Here is a 22,348-nt window from a genome sequence, read left to right as displayed (position 1 = left end):
CTATCTAATAAATCATTTAATGGTTTCCCACTAGATAATGGTCGAAGAATTATCATCTCTAAAATCTGGAATGTAGGACTCATTTATCTTCACCTTGCCGATCCGTTCTTCCTTTTCGGCTTCCAACTTGGCGATGCGCAGCTTCTGCAACGTCTGCCGCCCCTCGGCCCGGAGGTCCATCTTCATCCTCTCAGCCTCTATAGCTTCCAGCTGCGCCATAGTCTGGAGGGCGCTAACCTCCTTCAGCCTGCGCTGTTCCTGCAGGTGCTTCGTTGCAAAACTCTGGAATGTCAGAGTTTATGAACATTTAAATTATAATTAAAGTAAGAATCTGAATAACTGAGATAGCATAAAGAAACTAATCAGAACAACAGCCTTAACAGAATTAGATTAGGATATCAAAAGACTTGGATCAAATCCAAATGTCTCTCCCTCACAAGTGACCTAGTAGACACAGTAGTCTCGATATTTCACGTCTCATAATTTCCCATAAATCTGAGCCTCATAAAAAATAAAAATAAAAAAAGAAACAAGAAAAAAATAGACTGTATAGTGTATCAATCCTAGATCCGTTTCCTCCACTCGCTCGTAGCACAACCCCTGTCGAACCAATCACTCCTTTTGGTTTTGTCGGTGCCAGTGGCCTCATGCACATGCTTCTCCTGGTTTTTGATACTTTAGACAAGCAAAGCTTTTGCTGAAAGTGCTGTTTTGGGTTTCTCATTGTTGGCACAGCACAGTATTGTTTCATTTTCTTTATTGATTGTTTCTGTTTGTATGCTTATAAATAAGTGATGTAACAATGGAGAGGAAATTTGTGACTTTAAAAATGTTTAGTTACAAGCACTGAGATGAGGGAGGGGGAAAAAAATTGCTCTTGAATATAGTTTCAGCAAACTTACTATTGGTGACTCGTGAAGAAACCGGCTTAAATTGCAACAGTTTTCCATAAAGAAATGATATGAAGGATCTTCTAACTGAAAGGCTATAAAGAAGTCAGAGTTTGAAAAAAAAAAAAAACAAGTGAGGCACTGTTGATGTGGTTAATTCTTTTCATTATTGTTTTATTTCTTTTCCCCACACAAGTTTTGATAGTCCGAATTTTCAACTGCTCGAGGTGGTCCTGATCCTGTTCACCTTGAACTATCGAGACTACGTCGAATAAAGTACTCGAGCTTTCGATAACTGTCTCCACCATTGTCATCGAGAGTTAAAATCACTGACTGCCTGGGCTGCGCAGTGTTCTGCTTATAAAGACACAAAAGCAACATCTGGAATCTTGCAGACAGTGCACTAGAGGCAAGCTGGGCAGCTTGTAGCATCTCCGTTGCACTACAAGACCGAATAACATCACCTTGATGCCAGGGACTGCTGCCACGTTCAAAACGGCCACACTCACTTCTCCACAAGCATCAGTCCTCTGTCTTTCTTTGTGTCTGATGTCTAAAGCCTGCCCCGCCCCTACCAAGGGTGTACACCTGATCGCTGTTAAAATTGTTGCTGTTTATTTTAATTGTAGACTCTTCCTTTACAGGAGAAGCCCAATATGATCATGACTGTGGCAAAACTTTCATCTTTTCTACATGTAATTCATGGCTGGTTTCTAGATAATGTTCAGCCATAGCCAACGTTTAAAGTTCCTTTTGTTTAATATGTTGAGAATGCCCTGCACAACACTCAGCAACAGTGAGAATAGTTTTCTTATATAAACACAACGACTAGCAGGGTAATACGCATGCTGAAGAGACAGAGGCTGAGAACTGTGTTTTGACCTCCCAGATAAGAGATACGATACACTCCATTAAAGACAACACATGTCTTTGAGTTCCTGGTGTGTATGGTGTCCCCTGTGAATATGGCAGTATTTACATAGCAGAGGTTGAAAATACCACTTCAGTTGTAAATTTCTTTATTTTCACACGACTGTTAGAAGCCCATCTTCAGGTGTCATAGCTGTGCTGTGGTCCCCGAGCGCCGCATGTACCAGGCGCAATGAGCTGCCTGTGAGCATGTGAAAATTAAGAAATTTACAACTGAAGCGGTGTTTTCAACCTCTGCTATAATGCTCAGTTGCGGATGTTCTTCCAACAGGATTGTTTGTAGTATTTACATAGTACTAACAATTTGCACTGTTCTTCATCATTGTGCAGAGCATTCACAACACATTAGACAAAGGTAACTTGACCATTGTCTACAAAATTGGAATAAAATACTACGAGAAAACACAAAAGTTTCGACTCAAATATCATTGTATTGGGATTTTGGTATACAAGCAGGATACAAAATTAGAACAAACAGCATCAATTTTACGAGAGGTCAGTGACACACACTTAGTAGCGCACGAGGACTGGCTTTGGATATCGAATGCGAGCAAAAACAGAGGCCCGACGCTTGTAGGGAGGTGGGAGCGGCAGTTTCAAATGCAGCACCGGCCCCTCACACTACATAATGTGATTCAGTCCTGTGGTGGGACACAGCTGATACGAGCTGCCCTGCTTGCTTCCATACACGTGTCACTTTGGCCCTCTCTGGAAGATTCTAGATGCTGCCTTTGTACCTATATCAGAGCACCACACAGCCCTGGCAGTCAGTGATTTTAGCTTGTGATGATGATGGCGAAGGCTCGAGTATTTGATTTGGAGTGACACAGATTATAAGCCGAGAAGATTTTATTGAAGCACGGTAGCACGAAAGATGCCGAAGACACGTGCTGAAGAATGCTTCACCCACAGCTTGTCATAATGCTCAAAAAGTGACAAGATCTTCACGCTAGGCGTAAGGAATATTGTCACTAATGTGCCTGATGTCATTCTGAGCTGTATAATTAAGGTTACAGTCCAAACTGTTACCTGAACCTCCTACTATTATTACATCATCACCGTTCCGATAATCCTTCCCTAAACAGCCTAAATCACAGATAACACCACTGAGCCCTGTGCTTCACTTAAAAATTCTAGTTACCTGTTAATCTCTTCCCACAGCTTTGTACCAGTTCTGATATTCTCCTCCTGTGATTACTACCCGGGAATAAGACTGTCTTGATTTTCTTAAAACTTCCTAGATTTAGCTTGTATCTTCTGTCATGTACCATCAGACTGCTGAATTTCTTAAAATTGTCTGATTGCTTGTGTCCGCTGCCTCTAGACCTTTGAAGTATTAAGCAACAAAACTCTGTGGGAAGAGATTAACAAGTAACTAGACTTTTTAAGTGAAGCTCAGGGCTCACTGGTGTTATCTGTGATTTAGGCTGTTTAGGGAAGGATTATGGGAAAAGTGATGATGTAATAATAGTAGGAGGTGCAGGTAACAGTTTGAATAAAAATTCACAAAATGTGCAGAATGATCACACACACATATCACCTTTAATGATCAATATTGCAAACTTCAGGCTGCAAATCTGCTTACTCTTCTTGAGCTACTACCAAATTTGAACACAATTTTTTCCCCATTATTGTGAAGTCGTAGTGGCAATCACAGTATCTCCAAAAAATCGCCAGTGTCATACCCTATCTTCATTACACTCTGCCAGCTATCAGATACTTCCACCTACAAAACTTGCCACAGCAACCCGGTTTCAGAAATCCAGCAGGAGTCCAGTCGATACTCAAATCCCAGAGCCTCTCCCCCGAGTCCATCTCTCTACTCACCCCTACTACTCCCCGCAATCTTACCTTCTACATGTTTCCTAAAGTCCATGAACCTAACCACCCAGGATGCCCCATTGTGGCCGGTTACTGTGTTCCTACTGAGAGAATCTCTGCTCTTGTAGACCAACACCTTCAACCTATTAACCAGAACGTCCCCTCCTATATAAAAGATGCCAACCATTTCCTCCACCGACTCTCCACAGTTCCTGCCCCTTTACCACATGGTGCCCTGCTCGTCACTAATGATACCACCTCCCTTTACACTAAAATTCTTAATGCCCACGGCCTTACCACTATTGAACACTACCTTTCCCAACGTCTTGATGGATTCCAAGCCAACAACCTCCTTCCTAGTCGGCATGACCAACTGTATCCTCACCCACAATTACTTTTCCTTTGATGGCATTACCTACAAACAAATCCAGGGTACAGCTATGGGCATCTGCATGGCACCATCCTATGCCAACCTATTCATGGGCCATCTAGAGGAATCCTAAACCTCTCACCTGGTTCAGATTCATTGATGACATCTTTGTGATCTGGATCAAGGGTGAGGACACCCTATCCACATTCCTCCAGAACTTCATCAACTTCTCTCCCATTTGCTTCACCTGGTCCTACTCAACCCAACAAGCCACCTTCCTAAATGTTGACCTCCACCTCAAAGGTGGCTACATCAGTACCTCTGTCCATATCAAACCTATTAACCACCACCAACACCTCCACTTCGACAGCTGCCACTCATTCAATACCGAGAAGTCCCTTCCGTACAGCCCCGTCACCCGTGGTTGTCGCATCTGCGGTGACGAGCGGTCCGTCTTGAAATACACTGAAGGTCTGATGCCTTCACAGACCGTAAGTATCCTCCCAACCTTGTTCAAAAATGAATCTCCCATCTTTTCAGTCTCCCACCACTTCCCAAGTCTCACCGTACAGCCACACAGGAGCATTCCCTTTGTAACTCAGTACCACACAGGACTGGGGCAACTGAATTACATTCTCCACCAGAGTTTTGACTACCTTTTGTCAAGCCCTGAAATGAGAAATGTCATGTCCACTATCCTTGCCACCCCTCCCACAGTGCTATTCCACTATCCCTTTCCACCCCTCCCACAGTGCTATTCCACCATCGACAGAAACCTTCACAATATATTTGTCCATCCTCACACAACCCCTGCTGCCAATCCCTTATCTCATGCCTCATACCCCTGTAATAGATCTAGATGCAAGATCTGTCCCATACATCCTCCCACCAGCGCCACCTATTCCAGTCCGGTCACAAACATAACCTATCCCATCAAAGGCAGGGTTACCTGTGAAATCAGTCATGTGATCTACAAGTTAAGCTGCAACCACTGTGTTGCATTCTATGTGGGCACAACAACCAACAAGCTGTTTGTCAGCATGAATGGCCATTGACAAACTGTGGCCAAGACGCAAACGGACCACCCTGTAGCTGAACACACTGCCAAACATGATATCCTTCATTTCAATGACTGCTCCACAGCCAGTGCCATATAGACCCTCCCCACCAACACCAGCTTTTCTGAGCTGTGCGAATGGGAACTCTCCCTGCAATATAGCCTACGTTCCCATAACACTCCTGGCCTCAACCTTTGTTAGCCATTTTTCTCACTCATCCAGCCCCTTCCCTGTTCCAATTCCAGCACTACACAGCCGCCATTCCACCATTACACTCAGTCTTTTTACTTCTCTCCTTTTCCACTCCCCCCCCCCTCCCCCCCCCCAACCTGTCCCCTGCCCTCCGTCTAACTTGCAGCACTTCACTGTCTGCCACCTCCACCATACTATCCCTGCCGCAGCCTCCTCCTTACCCCCACCCAGTCACCACTCTCATCAAACACTGGTGGTGCTGCTCGCAGTGTGTGTTCAATTGCCTGAGACTGCAGGTATGTGCGTGAGTTGCATTTGCGTGTGTGTGTGTGTGTGTGTGTGTGTGTGTGTGTGTGTGTGTGTGTGTGTGTGTGTGTGTACGTCTATTGTTGACAAAGACCTCGATGGCCGAAATCTTTATTTGTGACAGTATTTTTGTTGTGCCTATCTGCGATTCAGCATCTCCACTATATGGTAAGCAGCATTCCTTTTCATAATATCATTATACTCTATACTGTCACATTAATGCGACCACTGGTCAAAAGCCTGAATAACCACCTTTTGCAGGGCGAGACATGCAGGCAGCAGGTCAATGAGGTTCAGGAAGGTACCGACTCCAGTGCTGCAACCAGCTGTCTTAGGTTTGTCCGTTGAGATTCTACGGCACGAACAACCTGATCGAGGTGGTCCCACAGATTCTCTATTGGGTTTAAATCCGAGGAGTTCGGTGGCCACAGGAGTATGGTAAACTCACCCTGGGGCTCTCTGAACCACGCACGTGCACTGCAAGCTTTTCAACTCACTTCACTGTAGTGCTGGTAGATGCCATCGTGCTGAGGAAAAACAAACTGCACGCAGGGGCGGACACAGTCCCCGATGATAGATGCATACTTGTATAGATTCACTATGCCTTCCAGAATGACAAGATCACCCATGGAATGACATGAAAACATTCCCCAAGTATAATGCTACTTAAACGGTTGCAGGTGTTTGCTATCAGACATTTCATGCCATAAATGCCAGTGGTCATCTGTCCGATATAGCATGAAATGATTTATCTGAAAAGGCCACCTGTTGCCACTCAGTGGGCGTCCAATAGTGGTGTAGGCAAGCAAATTCAGCAACGTTCGTGGAACAGTCATTGAGGAGATACTGTCGGTAGCCCCTCGGTTCATCTATGTGGTCATTTGCCCAACAGCTGCACGTCTATTTTCCCGTAAACATCTGTGCAGCTGACTTTCATCCTTGTCATCTATGGCCAACAGTGCATCAGTGTTGCCTCAGCATCAGTTTTGAATAGTGCCATTTTGCGATGCATGGCGTCATGCAAACAGTTTCCAAACTTAGCTGTTTTGGAAATGTTTCACCCTTGGCTCAAACGTCAACGATCGTGCCCTTTCAGACGTCAGATAAATCGCTCCACTTCTGCACTATGACAACGATTGCACTGTATTGAGCATGAATTTGACATGCTTTATACAGGGTGGTCCATTGATAGCAACTGGGCCAAATATCACGGGAAATAAGTGTCAAACAAAAAAAATTACAAAGAACGAAACTTGTCTAGCTTGAAGGCGAAAACCAGATGGCGCTATGGTTGGCCCGCTAGATGGCGCTGCCATGTGTCTAACAGATATCAACTGCGTTTTTTCAAATAGGAACCCCCATTTTCTATTACATATTCGTGTAGTACGTAAAGAAATATGAATGTTTTAGTTGGGCCACTTTTTTCGATTTGTGATAGATGGCGCTGTAATAGTCACAAACGTGGAAGTACGTGGTACCACATAGCATTCCACCAGTGTGGATGGTATTTGCTTCGGGATACATTACTCATGCTAAAATGGACTGATTACCAACTGCGGGAAAGGTCAATATCGTGTTGATGTATGGCTGTTTTGATCAAAATGCCCAATGGGTGTGTGCTATGTATGCTGCTCGGTATCCTTGACGACATCATCCAAGTGTCCAGACTGTTCGTCAGATAGTTATGTTATTTAAGGAAACAGGAAGCGTTCAGCCACATGTGAAACGTCAGCCATGACCTGCAACAAATTATGATGCCCAAGTAGGTGTTTTCGCTGCTGTCTCGGCTAATCAGCACATCAGTAGCAGACAAATTGCGTGAGAAATGCATTTGGCATTATTGCCAAATGCATTGACATTGACGGACATCATTTTGAGCATTTATTGCATTAATGTGGTACTTACAGGTAATCACGCTGCAACAGCATGCGTTCTCAGAAATGATAAGTTTACAAAGGTACATGTATCACATCGGAACAACCGAAATAAAATGTTCAAACGTACCTACGTTCTGTGTTTTAATTTAAAAAACGTACCTGTTACCAACTGTTCGCCTAAAATTGTGAGCCTATGTTTGTGACTATTACAGCGCCATCTATCACAAAGCGAAAAAAGCCGTCCAACCAAAACATTCATATTTCTTTACATACTACACGAATATGTAATAAAAATGGGGGTTCCTATTTTTAAAAAATGCAGTTGATATCTGTTTGACCTATGGCAGCGCCATCTAGTTAGTCAACCATAGCGCTATCTAGTTTCTTTCTTTGTAGTTTTTTCGTTTGACGCTTATTTCGGGAGATATTTGAAGCACTCTGTATACCCTCCCTTACTGCTAACCATTGCTAGTACTACCACCTGCCATCTGTAATTGTTTATTGTGCACTGACATTGAATATAGGAGATGGTCTCATTAATGTGACTGTACCGTGTAACATTACATCCAATGTGAAAACTAAGTGCCATTTTTCCAGTCAATTCTGTGACAGTTTCCACGCTCGTCCATTTTTACAGTACCTCGGAAGGCACTTTTGTTAAATAAAAATGGCATACTACTACACTGTGTTACAAAATCAAAACAAGGCACGTATCATACTTATGAATAAAGTTGCATACAGTAAATATCAGATTGGTGATATTCTGGCAGCTACTGGATCAATATCACACTGTTGTTCAAAAAGTGGAATAGCTTTCTGACACAAAATTTATCTGGGGTAAGCCTACTTAAACAAATCCAAGGTTAAGACAATGCTCATTTTCTTTTTTTGACTCCTAAGGTGTGATTCATAGTGAATTTGTGCCCCAAGTACAAACTGTTAACTGCTATTTTCACACTCAAGTCCTCACAATGATGTGTGAAAGGGTGACATGCATCAGGAAAGATGTAACAAACAACTGGATTTTGCATCACAACAATGTTTCAACCACAGTGACCTAGTGTAGTAATTTCACACCAAAAACAGTGTGGCAATGCCGCCTCAGCTGCTATACAGCCCTGAATAGACACCACTGAACTCCTTTTTGTTTCTGAGGATAAAGAGATACTTGAAAGACCATCACAGGTTGAGGGAGAGGGTAAAAGAGACGCCAACACACTGTTTCAAGGAGTTTTCCTTTGTGTGCCTTCCGGGTAGTCTAAGCAGACTTGCGAAGCAGTGGCAGCAATGTATAGAGCTGAAGGAATATACTTTGAAGACTTTTAAGATCCTGTACATTAAAAGCAATGTATCTATTTTAAAAAATTGCTCTCAAAAACTTTTCGGACTGACGCAGTAGTCATGGGAGGGGAGTATCTGAACTAGTGCAGAACTCTCTGGGTAATGAACACTAGGTAACTAATATTTTTACACTACGCACAGAACTAAGTGATATCAACTGAAATTTAGATTCTACATCTACATCTACATACATACTCCGCAATCCACCATACGATGCGTGGCGGGAAGACTTGATAAAGAAGATGTTGTAGGGGTTATTGGGAGTGCTGCAAACAATTTGGACCAAAACCTTAATACACAACAGAAGATAATGTCAGGTACATCATTGGGAATGCTCTACACATGGTTGCGTCAATCCTTGAGTGATATGATTAGCCCTGGATGAAGTGTTTTGTTGAATGTGTATAGTTTTTTCTAAGTCACTCACCAGATTAGCGTGATCACATGTGACGGATGCGTCACCCCTCACACAATCATATCACATACGGCGTGGTCTACACCTAAATGCTTCCCATAAGAGGATACTTGCATGACTCCACTTCTGGAAGCATTCAGCATAACCAGAATATTTTGTGTCCAATCCCTATGGTTTCCAATATTTTAATTAGGTGGTTTTTAGTGCAAATGTTTCCAAAAGACAGAGCTGCTAAATAACTACACACACAGGTGCAACAATAAATTTAGAAATGAAAAACAGCAGTTTGGACAGCACAGACGTTAACAATTACAATATATTTGGATTTTTCTACATAAACATAAGAAGCTTGTTCAGTAAGTAAAATGAGCTTCTCATGTCGCTACAGGACACTGAAAATCCTGAAGGTATTTCTACAGATGTGCTATGCACAACAAATCATCATTTGAAAGTCACAGAAACTGAGCTGATGTACGCAGATGGATACATATTGTTTTATTACTGCAGGCATTATATGAGGAAAAGGGGAGCGGCATTATACACAAAAAGGGGAATTGAGTCCCAGGCCGTAGATGTCAGTGAATACTGCATTCAACAGCTATTCAAGTGCTGTACTTCAGTAACAGAACTGGAAACATACAGTTTATAGTACACAACAGGAAATGTTTAAAGCTTCATTAAGCAATCAGGAGTAGTCCTAATAAGATTTTGTACAAATAACTGGGAAGTGACCATATGTGGAGATTTCAATACACATTTAATCATGGACAATTCCGATTGAGAGCACCACTGTTACTGATTTGCATTTTGGTTTGATCACCACATCAACATTTTCAATTAGAAAATAGGTGATATGTTTATCAGATCATGATGGCCAAATGGCAGTAATAAAGTATCCCCATCAATCAGGTTCAACTAAGACAGGAAAAGTAAAATTTCACATAATTATAAATGGTGTCTCAGTGATATTACGAGAAAATTTACATGGTGAAAAATGGGAAGAAGTTTATCAAGAACACACAAGAGGTGATAATTTTAATTATTTCCAAAAAAATATCCCTACAACATTATGAATCCATTTTTCAGTTAAAATTATGTATTGGACTGCTCTTGAAATCTTGGCTGTGAGTTGGTGAAGCCAATGAATGTGAAGGCAGAAAACACTGATTGTGGTAAAAATTGACCAGTAGTGAAGCCTAATGTTTACACCAATGCCGTATTGAAAAACGCAAGGGGGAGTGGGGTAGTCCAATACATAAGTTTTACCCACCTTCCTTTACAATAGGCCAGAGCCATTAACAGTGGAAGTTGAAAAACGGGGTGGTTAACATCTGGCATCAAAATATCTTGTATTAAGACAGAGACAACTTTATTTAACGCAAAATACCACCTCTAATAAAAACTTATAAATGCACTATAAACAGCACTACAAAATTCTTCATTATGTTATCAGAAAAGGCAAAAACCACTTACCACGTAAAAAAAAAAAAAAAAATAAAATAAAAAAAAAAAAATAAAAAAAAAATAAAATAAAATTCAAAATCAAGACAAGGAAAATTTATGAATGGATAAAGCATTATTAGGCATGAAATGAATAAACTTGGCCAGGAAAAACATACTGAACACCCACATGACAGTGCCAGTGAGAAAGATTATATGAAATTTAACCAGTAACTACTAAATTCAATGAATTCTTCGTAACGAAAGCTGAAAACACAGGGATAAAAAATGGTCCTTTCAAAAGCAGATCTAAACCAGATGTACCCACAATTCCAGTGCTGCAGTTTGGCAAGTGGGGTAGGTTGGAGTGGAGGTCGTGTTGATTATGATGTGTAAAGGCAGCTGGTTTGCCATCTAGAAATGCCGAAGGGCGAAGGGGTCACGTGCTCGGGCTAAACATGTGATACACAGGTGAATGAGTTGGTGGGGTACAGCACACACTGGAGGTGAATTGAGGATGTGAATTGGGAGAGGGTGGTAGGACAGAGGAAGAGAAAAATGTTGCGTAGAGGGTGGGGGGACAATGGGTTATCTGAGATTGAGACCAGGGCAATTATGGTAGTGAAGGATGTGTAGCAAGGATAGCTCCAACCTGTGTAGTTAAGAGAAGATGGTGGTGGAGGGAAGGATAGAGATGGAACCATTGAAATTGCATATGTTGTGCTCAGCTGCACCTTGTACCAGGGGTGGTCAACTTTGTTTTTGGCAACAGTCCAGCAATTGCCATACATCCTTGTGGACAGCTGGTTGCCAGACGTACCAACGTATAAGGCTGTGCACTCTTTGCGGCAGAGTTGGAGTATAACAAGGATGCTTTCAGTGATGGATGCTTTCAGAGATGGAGGGATATGGTCTCCATGGCAAAGCACTGGGGATGGGCATAGAAATGAAATAGGGTGTTGTAGAGGTTGGGTGGGCGATGGAAAGGTGTGGAAAGGATGTCCCTCATTTTCACGATGGTAGCTAATCAAAGCTCTGATGAAGGATGTGATTCAGTTCTCCCGGTCCAGGGTGATAATGGGTGATGTGGAGGAGACTTCTTTGTAGCTGATTCTTGGGCATTGAGGAAGGATAAGGGGTGGGCTATGATTTGGGGGTAATGCCTGTCTGTGCAGTCCTTCATGAGACTTCCAGTATACTGGGCAAGGGAGTTCTTGCATCTGGGCATAGGTCGTCCAGAGGTGGCTAAGCTATATGAGAGGGATTTTTTGGTGTGGAAGGGATGGCAGCGGTCATAAATGTAGGTACTGTGGTGGATAGTGGGTTTAATGCGGACAGAGGTGCAGAAAATATCCCAAGAAAGTCTAGTTTTGAAGTTTTAAGAACTGCCTTTAAAAGATGACTCTAGGAATATACTACAATTCCCTACAAATCACTCCTGTAGGGATCATGAGGACAAGGTTACATTATTTATAGCACACACAGGGACATTGAAACAGTCCTTCTTCCTGCACTCCATATATGAACGGAATAGGAAGAAACCATAATAACTGGTACAGTGGAATGTAACTTCTGCCAGACACAGTGGTTTGCAGAATATAGATGTACATGTATAATGTACGATGTCACCTGACACATCATCATTATGATACAGAATGAAGTGGAAATACGGAAGCATCCGATCCCGCCCGTCTGCTTTGACCCATGACGTCACAAATATGGCGGAAACAAAAACAAACACACACACTTTCCACAAGAAGCCTAATGACACTAACGGGACAAGCGCTGGAAATTGGGTGTTTTGGGTGGGGGGCAAACTAAACATAAACAAATTTAGACGCATTGCGTAGCTACAACGTGTAAGTGAAGACAGCCATGCATGAATACCCACCCACCTCCCTAGGGGTCGTAACCCCTCAACCCATAGAAGATAAAGATGCTTCAGTAGCTGATTAGTGTTTTTTGTCTTTTTAAAAAAAAAAAAAAATCTCACGGGATAGAACAAACAGATCAGAAAGATAAATATAATAAACTAAAACAGAAATTGGAGGAAACAGATAATTAAAATAAGTAATAAGTGTTTTTAAATTAAAAAAAAAAAATGTCACGAGATAGAACGAACAGATCAGAAAAGTAAATAAAATAAGATAAAACAGAACTGGAGACAGCCACACTCAAACCAAACTCCGCGCCGTCATGACGTCACACACGACAACACCCTTACGTCACGGGTCAAAGCCGACGCGTGGGATCGGACGCTTCTGTCGACCCAACGAAGTTGACATTGGTTATCAGTAGGTTCAGCTGATCTGATATTCTACACTACAGATCAGTCGCTCACCTTGACCAAGTTTTTGGAGTGGACCATCACTAAATACTAAGCTTGTTATGCCTAGATGACACTGGGATTTTTATACACAGAGCATTTGCTGAACTTAAGCATTGAGGATGGAACCAAGTATCTCCTATTAAAAGAAATGCCATAACATTCAAATGAAGTGAATTAGCAAACCACAAAAAACCTATAGCAGGGTGACTGAACAGGGACTTGAACCACACTCGTCCCTCCCAAGTAAGAGTCCAGTGCCAACCACTGCATCACACTGGTCACTTTCAGCACATCTATCTATTGATGTTGGTAATGGAATAATCCTAGGTTGGGTATTGTCTATACAGCCCTATTTCACTTTCAGCGTCATTGTTTCTAAAATAATATACTTGCACAAATCTTTCAGCACCTGTGATCTACAAGGTGTGTACTCCTAAGCAGGAAGCACGCATATATTTCAGTTTATTTATGCCCTATTCCTGTTCAGGGTATAGTGTTTTAGTTTTGCTTGTTGTGTCAATTAATGTAGCTGCACTCACTGCACGCTTTTTTTGTCAATGTATTTTATTTTTAATGGTAATCGGGGAATGGTGAGCGGAAAATTTTAATGAAATATACAAGTTTAGTATAAGTTCAGGTTACGAAACACAAACAAATAAACGCAAGAAACTCGTCTGTTGTTGAACTGTAGCCGACTGTCTTCTAGTGTTCCCAGTGCGACCACTATGGGAAAACAGCTACCACTCTGCAATAATTTAATGAAACAATACAGGGATCATGGATGCTGTAGGTGTTTGACTTTTATTTCGTATCCTACATCAGACTTAATAGTTCGACGAGATTCATACACCCAGGACGGGCGAGCAGCCGAGCGAATTACTGCATCATATATAATAATAATGAACTGACATTACAATCCTAAAACCATGCCCACCACAATCACTTATCTTTTCATTAACGCAAACGTGTTTCGCTACAATTCAGGGAAAAATTCATTTGCCCTTGAAAAACATTTTAAAAACTATATTAAAGCATACTAACAGCAAATGAATATACATGAAAGTAAAAAGATCTCACCATTTTCTTTGTTTATGTTGTAGTCTTTCACAATACAGATCTCAGCAGAAATATAATATTTAAAGAAGCAACAATAATTTAGAATTGGTTACTAAACTACCATGTAAACAAACACAAGCTGCGCGCCACACATCACTATCATAAGTTCTCTGATACTATCCTGCGTCAATATAAAAACAGGCGGCGCAGTCGGTGTAGATTTTTATTCCATGAGTTGTATGTTTGGATTTATTTAATACGTCTCTCTATGAGCTGTCAATTATGAAAAATCAAATCCATTATTTTGTGGTTCATTAGTTATTTTTATCGTAGACGTAGCTTTTATTCACCATTTTACCGTTGTCATGATTTGCTGATGAACAATATACAATAATTAAGTTTTAAGGAACAATTGTACACGGATTTTCTGACGTATCATAAATGAATACGCTTTCACTTTAAATCGGTGTACTATGCAGGGTCTATGACCAGTCAGTGATGCGTTGCATAGGGAAGTTACGTGATGCGTAGATAGTGTTATTGATGCCGACGCCAACAACAAAATTTGACAGTCTTATGTAATTCCTTATGTTGACAGCGTGTCACTCGGAATGTTTGTGCGTTCAAATTGACATCATTTAATTTAGGAAAACTCAATGGAAGAAACTAACGTTTCGAAAACGCAAGGCGCACCGAAAATGGACAGTGAACCCATGACAGGTCAGTTGCCTGCAGAGCAAACAGATTGTATTTGAAGACATTGTTTATTTAGTGATGAAGAGTTTGTAGTTCGCTGTAATGTGATTATTTGTGTGTCTTAGCAATGTCCCCTATCCATTTGCACTACGGTAGAAGTTCTTGATAGAATTTTTTAAAAAATCATGCGTTCAGAACAAGATTCTGTTAGTGTACCATTAGCAAATAATTACTTCTTCTGATTCTAGTAAATTCTCCGTCTCATAGCATCGCGGGAGCGGAAGAAGAGTCATCAGAACGAACTCCTGAATCCGTAACTGATGAAACATCAGCTGATTCTTCAGAAAAAAGCGCATCAATACTTAAATATGAGTATGTAGTTTTGTTTCTCGTTAGCTGTACGCAGTTATTTAACTGATTTAGATTTCTTATAAGTTGAACGTAACACAGTAGCCTATGTAATTGCTGTCATTACCTTGTTTATCATAGAATAATTGTTACATCCGTCTATATTGTGGTGTCTTTAAGGTAAATTGCTAGTTCAATAACCGTTTCTGTATAGCTCTTGGCGAATTTCCGCAGCATTGTACTGGATCAATGTCTCATAAGCAGTCGCAACTTGTTCTTGTTCGTGTAATTTGTAAGCATTAGTTTCCAGTGACACTGGGGGATTTGCTAAACAGTGGAATTGTAAATTATAAACTTTGCAATGTCACTTTAGATGTTTGATTTTGCAAGTTCTTCACAAGAAAATACCAAGATGAATCTTTATGAAGGCCATGGCTGCTTATTAATCCTTGAAAAGTTTGATCACATCTTCTTTCAGTAGAAACCTCACTGTGAATAGGATGTTGAGTTCCAACAGATATAAGATGGCCCACATTTAGTTATATAATTTATATAATTTCAACTACATCAGACAGTACTGAATAATCTGTCAAAATCTTCTTGTGGAGAAATCGTGCGTTGTAAGAACAACAATGTGTGTGTGTGTGTGTGTGTGTGTGTGTGTGTGTGTGTGTGTTTTCAGTAATATTTTAGAAGTGTATGAAATTTCCTCTGAAACTACAGTGAAACTTCACTATTTGCGTTTAATTTCGGCCTGAATTATTCCAAAGATTACTAAGTTACCTGAAGCTTTAATTAGGCGCATAACATAGTGTATAAAAATGAGATATGCTGTAATATTGTAAAATGCTGAGCAGTAATTTAAGAGCCACTAATTTAACGATGCCACGCTAATATAAACAATAAGATGAAACAAACTGAAGTTACAAATTACAGTCAAAAGTTACATTAAACAAGCTTGATACACACGCTGTATGTATTCAAAAATGAGTGCACTGTTCTGGAAGTTATTTAATAATGTCATCTGGATCTATAATGACATAGTCCGCAGCAACCAGAGAGACAACACTACCTGATGTTGCTTCCTGTTAATATTTTCATACCTGATACAAGTTGTTAATGGCTTAAAGAAGTAACTTATTTGTGACTGAGACTCTTCTTTGCAGTTTTATTTTATTGCTTATCACATCTCTTTCAGCAAAAGGAAATACATCTGGGAATCAAGATTAACAATAAATACAGCTATTTATTTATTTACTCATCCATCCATAGACAAAGGTACAATAGTATTCGACATGTCGCAAACATACAGAAAAATATATTCCTATAAAACATTAACAAAATAGGATAGGATAATATGAAGATAAGGCAGGAAATCAGCCACGGCCAAATCACAGGAAACATCCCAGCAGTCACCTTAGGGACACAGGAAAAATCGGAATGGCTCGACAGAGAATAAATCACAGTCTTCCTGAATGCGAGTCCAGCACATTGACTGGAGTAGCCACCTCGCTCAGTACACGATTGGAAGAGGAATTGTGAAATACATCTTCTACATTGTTAGTGGAACATGCACAATAAGAAAAAAAAGGAATAAAAATGTTGAAAATAAACACTGCAGAAAAGTAAGAGATGTACAGTAAGTCAATCAGTGATGATGTGGTTAAAATCTGAAACTTTGATTTAAAACACTCTTTACAAAATAAAACACAGGAGAAGATTGTATACCACTTCTAAAAGGCATAAAACATGAGCACACGAAATCCTGCCAACACTTTAACCATCACAAATAATTAGCAAAAGATCCTTTCACAGCAGAGGTTTGTCATCAAGCATCTACAACAGAGGAAGCAGAAAGCTAGCAGCAGAAACGTTCTTCACCAACACAAGCATCAGCTAACATGATTGAAAGAACTCTAAAGTGAATGAGGGTGTAGTAATTTTATAACCTAACATATTCACTTAAACCATAGAAGCACTTCTGAACAAGAAATGATTTTAACTCTGATCTAAAAGCAGTTTCCATCTTCAACCTCTTTAAGTATGCACATTATAAAAAATGGCACCAAAGTGGTGGATGTTCTAACTTGTTCTATATGGAGGGATGCACAGTGCCGAGTGTTACAACTCTGGTAGTTGGAGTTGTTTAGCAGGTTATCAAATCGAATTCTTCTCATAAACATCGACATTTGTGTATGTAAAAGGATGGAACAGTAAGCAAACAGCTTTTTAAATAGGGGCTTGCAGTGAGCCTGCCCTGAGCTGTGTGGACAAAATTTGAAGAGTCTTTCTCTGTAATGTAAAAATTTCATTTAATCGACTTTTACTTTTACTCCAGAAAACTATTCCATAAGCTACAAGAGTCTGGAAGTAACCAAAATAAGCCAGATGGAGATCATGGTTTTGACTCGTCTTCCAAAATCTACATCTACGTACATACTTTGCAAGCCACCTGACGGTGTGTGGCGGAGGGTACCTTGAGTACCTCTATCGGTTCTCCCTTCTATTCTGGTTTCCTATTGTTTGTGGAAAGAAAGTTTGTCGGTATGCTTCTGTGTGGGCTCTTACTTTCTCTGATTTTATCCTCATGGTCTCTTCGCGAGACATACATAGGAGGGAGCAATATACTGCTTGACTCCTCGGTGAAGGTATGTTCTCGAAACTTCAACAAAAGTACGTACTGAGCTACTGAGCATATATCTTGCATAGTCTTCCACTGGAGTTCTTCTATCATCTCCTTAACGTTTTTGCGATTATTAAATGAACCTTTAACGAAGTGCACTGCTCTCCGTTGGATCTTCTCTCTCTCTTCTACCAACACTATCTGGTACTGATCCCACACCGGTGAGCAATATTCAAGCAGTGGACAAACAAGTGTACTGTAACCTACTTCCTTTGTTTTCGGACTGCATTTCCTTAGGATTCTTCCAATGAATCTGTCTGGCATCTGCTTTACCGACGATTAATTTTATATGGTCATTCTATTTTAAATCACTACTAATGCCTACTCCCAGATAATTTCTGGAATTAACTGCCTCCTGTTTCTGACTGCCACATTGTGGCTAAATGATAAAGGATCTTTCTTTCTATGTATTCGCAGCACATTACACTTGTATACATTGAGATTCAATTGCCATTTCCTGCACCACGTGTCAATTCATTGCAGATCCTCTTGGATTTCAGTACGATTTTCCATTGTTACAACCTCTTGATATACTACAGCATCATCCGCAAAAAGCCTCAGTGAACTTCCAATGTTATACACAAGGTCATTTATGTTGTTGTTGTGGTCTTCAGTCCTGAGACTGGTTTGATGCAGATCTCCATGCTACTCTATCCTGTGCAAGCTTCTTCATCTCCCAGTACCTACTGCAACCTACATCCTTCTGAATCTGTTTAGTGTATTCATCTTTTGGTCTCCCTCTACGATTTTTACCCTTCACCCTGCCCTCTAATACTAAATTGATGATCCCTCAATGTCTCAGAACATGTCCTACCAACCAATTCCTTCTTCTAGTCAAGTTGGGCCACAAGCTCCTCTTCTCCCCAATTCTATTCAATACCTCCTCATTAGTTACGTGATCTACCCACCTAATCTTCAACATTCTTCTGTAGCACCACATTTCGAAAGCTTCTATTCTCTTCTTGTCTAAACTATTTATCGTCCATGTTTCACTTCCATACATGGCTACACTCCATACAAATACTTTGAGAAACGACTTCCTGACACTTAAATATATACTCGATGTTAACAAATTTCTCTTCTTAAGAAACGCTTTCCTTGCCATTGCCAGTCTACATTTTATATCCTCTCTACTTCGACCATCATCAGTTATTTTGCTCCCAAAATAGCAAAACTCCTTTACTACTTTAAGTGTCTCATTTCCTAATCTAATTCCCTCATCGTCACCCGACTTAATTCGACTACATTCCATTAGCCTCATTTTGCTTTTGTTGATGTTAATCTTATATCCTCCTTTCAAGACACTGTCCATTCCGTACAACTGCTCTTCAAAGTCGTTTGCTGTCTCTGACAGAATTACAATGTCATTGACGAACCTCAAAGTTTTTATTTCTTGTCCATGGATTTTAATACCTACTCTGAACGTTTCTTTCGTTTCCTTTACTGCTTGGTCAATATACAGATTGAATAGCAACGGGGAGAGGCTACAACCCTGTCTCACTCCCTTCCCAACCACTGCTTCCCTTTCATGTCTCTCGACTCTTATAACTGCCATCTGCTTTCTGTACAAATTGTAAATAGCCTTTAGTTCCCTGTATTTTATCCCTACCACCTTCAGAATTTGAAAGAGAGTATTCCAGTCAACATTGTCAAAAGCTTTCTGTAAGTCTACAAATGCTAGAAACATAAGTTTGCCTTTTCTTAATCTTTCTTCTAAGATAAGTCGTAGGGTCAGTATTGCCTCACGTGTCCCAACATTTCTATGGAATCCAAACTGATCTTCCCCGAGGTCGGCTTCTACCAGTTTTTCCATTCGTCTGTAAAGAATTCACGTTAGTATTTAGAAGCTGTGACTTACTAAAGTAATAGTTCGGTAATTTTCACGTCTGTCAACACCTGCTTTCTTTGGGATTGGAATTATTATATTCTTCTTGAAGTCTGAGGGAATTTCGGCTGTCCCATACATCTTGCTCACCAGATGGTAGAGGTTTGTCAGGACTGGCTCTCCCAAGGCTATCAGAAGTTCTAATGAAATGTTGTCTACTCCCGGGGCCTTGTTTCGACTTAAGTCTTTCAGTGCTCTGTCAAACTCTTCACCCAGTATCATATCTCCCATTTCATCTTCATCTACCTCCTCTTCCATTTCCGTAATATTGTCCTCAGGAACATTGCCCCTGTATAGACCCACCATATACTCCTTCCACCTTTCTGCTTTCCCTTCTTTGCTTAGAACTGGGTTTCCATTTGAGCTCTTGATATTCATACAAGTGGTTTTCTTTTCTCCAAAGGTCTCTCTAATTTTCCTGTAGGCAGTTTCTATCTTACCCCTAGTGATATATGTCTCTACATCCTTACATTTGTCCTCTAGCCATCCCAGCTTAGCCATTTTGCACTTCCTGTCGATCTCATTTTTGAGACATTTGTATTCCTTTTTGCCTGCTTCACTTACTGCAGTTTTGTATTTACCCCTTTCATCAATTAAATTCAATTTCTCTTCTGTTACCCAAGGATTTCTATTACCCCTTGTCTTTTTACCTACTTGATCCTCTGCTGCTTTCACTATTTCATTCCTCAAAGCTACCCATTCTTCTTCTACTATATTTCTTTCCCCCATTACTGTCAATTGTTCCCTTATGCTCTCCCCGAAACTCTGTATAATCTCTGGTTTAGTCAGTTTATCCAGGTCCCATCTCCTTAAATGCCCACCTTTTTGCAGTTTCTTCAGTTTTAATCTACGGTTCATAACTAATAGATTGTGGTCAGAGTCCACATCTGCCCCTGGAAATGTCTTACAATTTAAAATCTGGTTCCTAAATCTCTGTCTTACCATTATATAATCTATCTGAAACCTTTTAGTATCTCCAGGGTTCTTAGGGATATGAAATGGAATCATCACATAAGCTCAGTAGTAGGTGAAGCAGTTGTCAGATTTCAGTTTATTGGCAGAATATGAGGGAAATGCAATCACTCTTCACAGGACATTGCTTATAAATCACATATGTTATCTATTCTTGAATATTGCCCATACCAGATAGGATGAACAGGGGACATTGAATACATACAGAGTAGGAGAGCCCGAATGGTTGCAGGTCTGTTCAACCTGTGGGAGAGTGTCACAGGCAGGGTAAAAAAACTGAAATGGCAGACACTGGAAAATAGGTGTAAACTATCCTGAGAGTGCCTACTTACAAAGTTTAATGAACTGTCTTTAAATGATGACACAAGGAATATACTACAACCTGCTGCATATCACTCATGTAGGGATTGAGAGACAAGAACAGGGGCTGTCTTCAAAGTAACCAGTTGCAGTTAATCAACTACATTGTGCATGGATGCATTTAAATGGTCATTCTTCCTGTGCACTTTATATGAATGGGACAAGGAAAAAGCTGTAATAATTGGTACAATGGGATGTACCCTCTGCCACGCACTTCAGTGGTTTGCAGAGTACAGGTGTAGATGTAGAATGTTATTGTTTGTTCCAGCTGTACAGACCATCATCAGTGGTGATCAGTTTTAGTCCATTTTCGTTTTCAGGCTAGTTCCTTGTGTTCAGCAAGGAGTCTTGAGTTTTTATTGTGTTTTTTTTTTTTTTTTTTTTTGTGATGTCATGACAAGCCAACTAACAGAGGAAAGTCCAATGCAATGTAACGAAACCTACCCTGGAATTTTCATGCAAGAGGAACACAATGAAAGAAATTTACTACCGAAATTTTAGGTGCTAAAATGCACTGCAACTATTTTTTTAAAAAATTAAGTTTCTCATCTTTGCCGCACAAAGAATTGCTTATAACAGTGTTTTGTACAGCCCTTCCTGCACAGTGCATGAATTGGTGAATAAGTAGGCACAGCCATGAAAAGAGGACATTGTGTCGCTTAGCGTGAAGTCTGATGTGCACATATACGAATTTTAAGCACTTAAACTGTACTAAAAATGTCTCAAATCAATGGATTTCATATTGACAAACTGATCAGGGATGTAATTTTATGCAAGTGACTAGCAAAAGAAAGAAAATAGAGACAGTGAATGATATTACATCACAGATGACTTCCATCAATTGCAACTTTCATTAACATTTGTTGACATTAAATATTTCATAACAATTCCTGTAGCACACTTCATAGAATAATAGTTGAATAATGTATATTGTGCTAACAATAAAACAGTTCCTTGCTTATTCCCTCTAGTTGTCAGAAAAAAACAAAGTATGTATTGAATGACAAAAACAAACTTTTTTTTTTCTTTACATCAGGTATTTCTGATTAAAAAAAAAAAAAAAAATAATAAAAAAAAAACCAGTGCATTCAGGCCTTCACAGTACTTATTAGTTTTATTTATAAGAACAGGAATGGAGTTAGAAATGGTCATGGCCATTGTTCTGCCTATTGTGCTGCATACCATGCGTACCTGATAAACTTGTAAAATGTGGTGATGCAAACTGACATTGCTGAAATGACTGAAGTTTAGCAATACTGTTCTGCAGATAGACCTGACATGACAAAGAGCTGTCCAAAACTGTACTGTCTGATAATTTTCTGAATAATGCTTTACACTGTTGAAATTTTTTTTTTTTTTTTCAAGAGTCTGAATCACAC

General features: G+C 40.1%; 2 protein-coding genes across 2 annotated transcripts in view; one reads left to right on the top strand and one right to left on the bottom strand.

The window, feature by feature from the left end:
- Positions 1–14,262, bottom strand: part of LOC124552480 (meiosis-specific nuclear structural protein 1-like) — a 91,682-nt gene extending 77,420 nt beyond the window's left edge. Inside the window, exons 1-2 of the mRNA XM_047126761.1 lie at positions 14,047–14,262; positions 94–282 (exon numbers count right to left, since the gene is read on the bottom strand). Of these exons, the coding sequence (XP_046982717.1) occupies positions 94–282; positions 14,047–14,049 (192 nt within the window). The 5' untranslated portion in view covers positions 14,050–14,262. The remainder of the gene's footprint in view (positions 1–93; positions 283–14,046) is intronic.
- A 5-nt stretch (positions 14,263–14,267) lies between these two features.
- The window catches only part of LOC124552251 (TBC1 domain family member 5), a 168,476-nt gene continuing 160,395 nt past the window's right edge, over positions 14,268–22,348 (top strand). Inside the window, exons 1-2 of the mRNA XM_047126533.1 lie at positions 14,268–14,745; positions 14,970–15,093. Coding sequence (XP_046982489.1) covers positions 14,682–14,745; positions 14,970–15,093 — 188 coding nt within the window. The 5' untranslated portion in view covers positions 14,268–14,681. The remainder of the gene's footprint in view (positions 14,746–14,969; positions 15,094–22,348) is intronic.

The sequence above is a fragment of the Schistocerca americana genome, chromosome 10 (assembly GCF_021461395.2).
Source record: "Schistocerca americana isolate TAMUIC-IGC-003095 chromosome 10, iqSchAmer2.1, whole genome shotgun sequence".
NCBI classification, from domain to species: Eukaryota; Metazoa; Arthropoda; class Insecta; order Orthoptera; family Acrididae; genus Schistocerca; species Schistocerca americana.
This window is presented reverse-complemented; position numbering and strand designations above follow the sequence as displayed.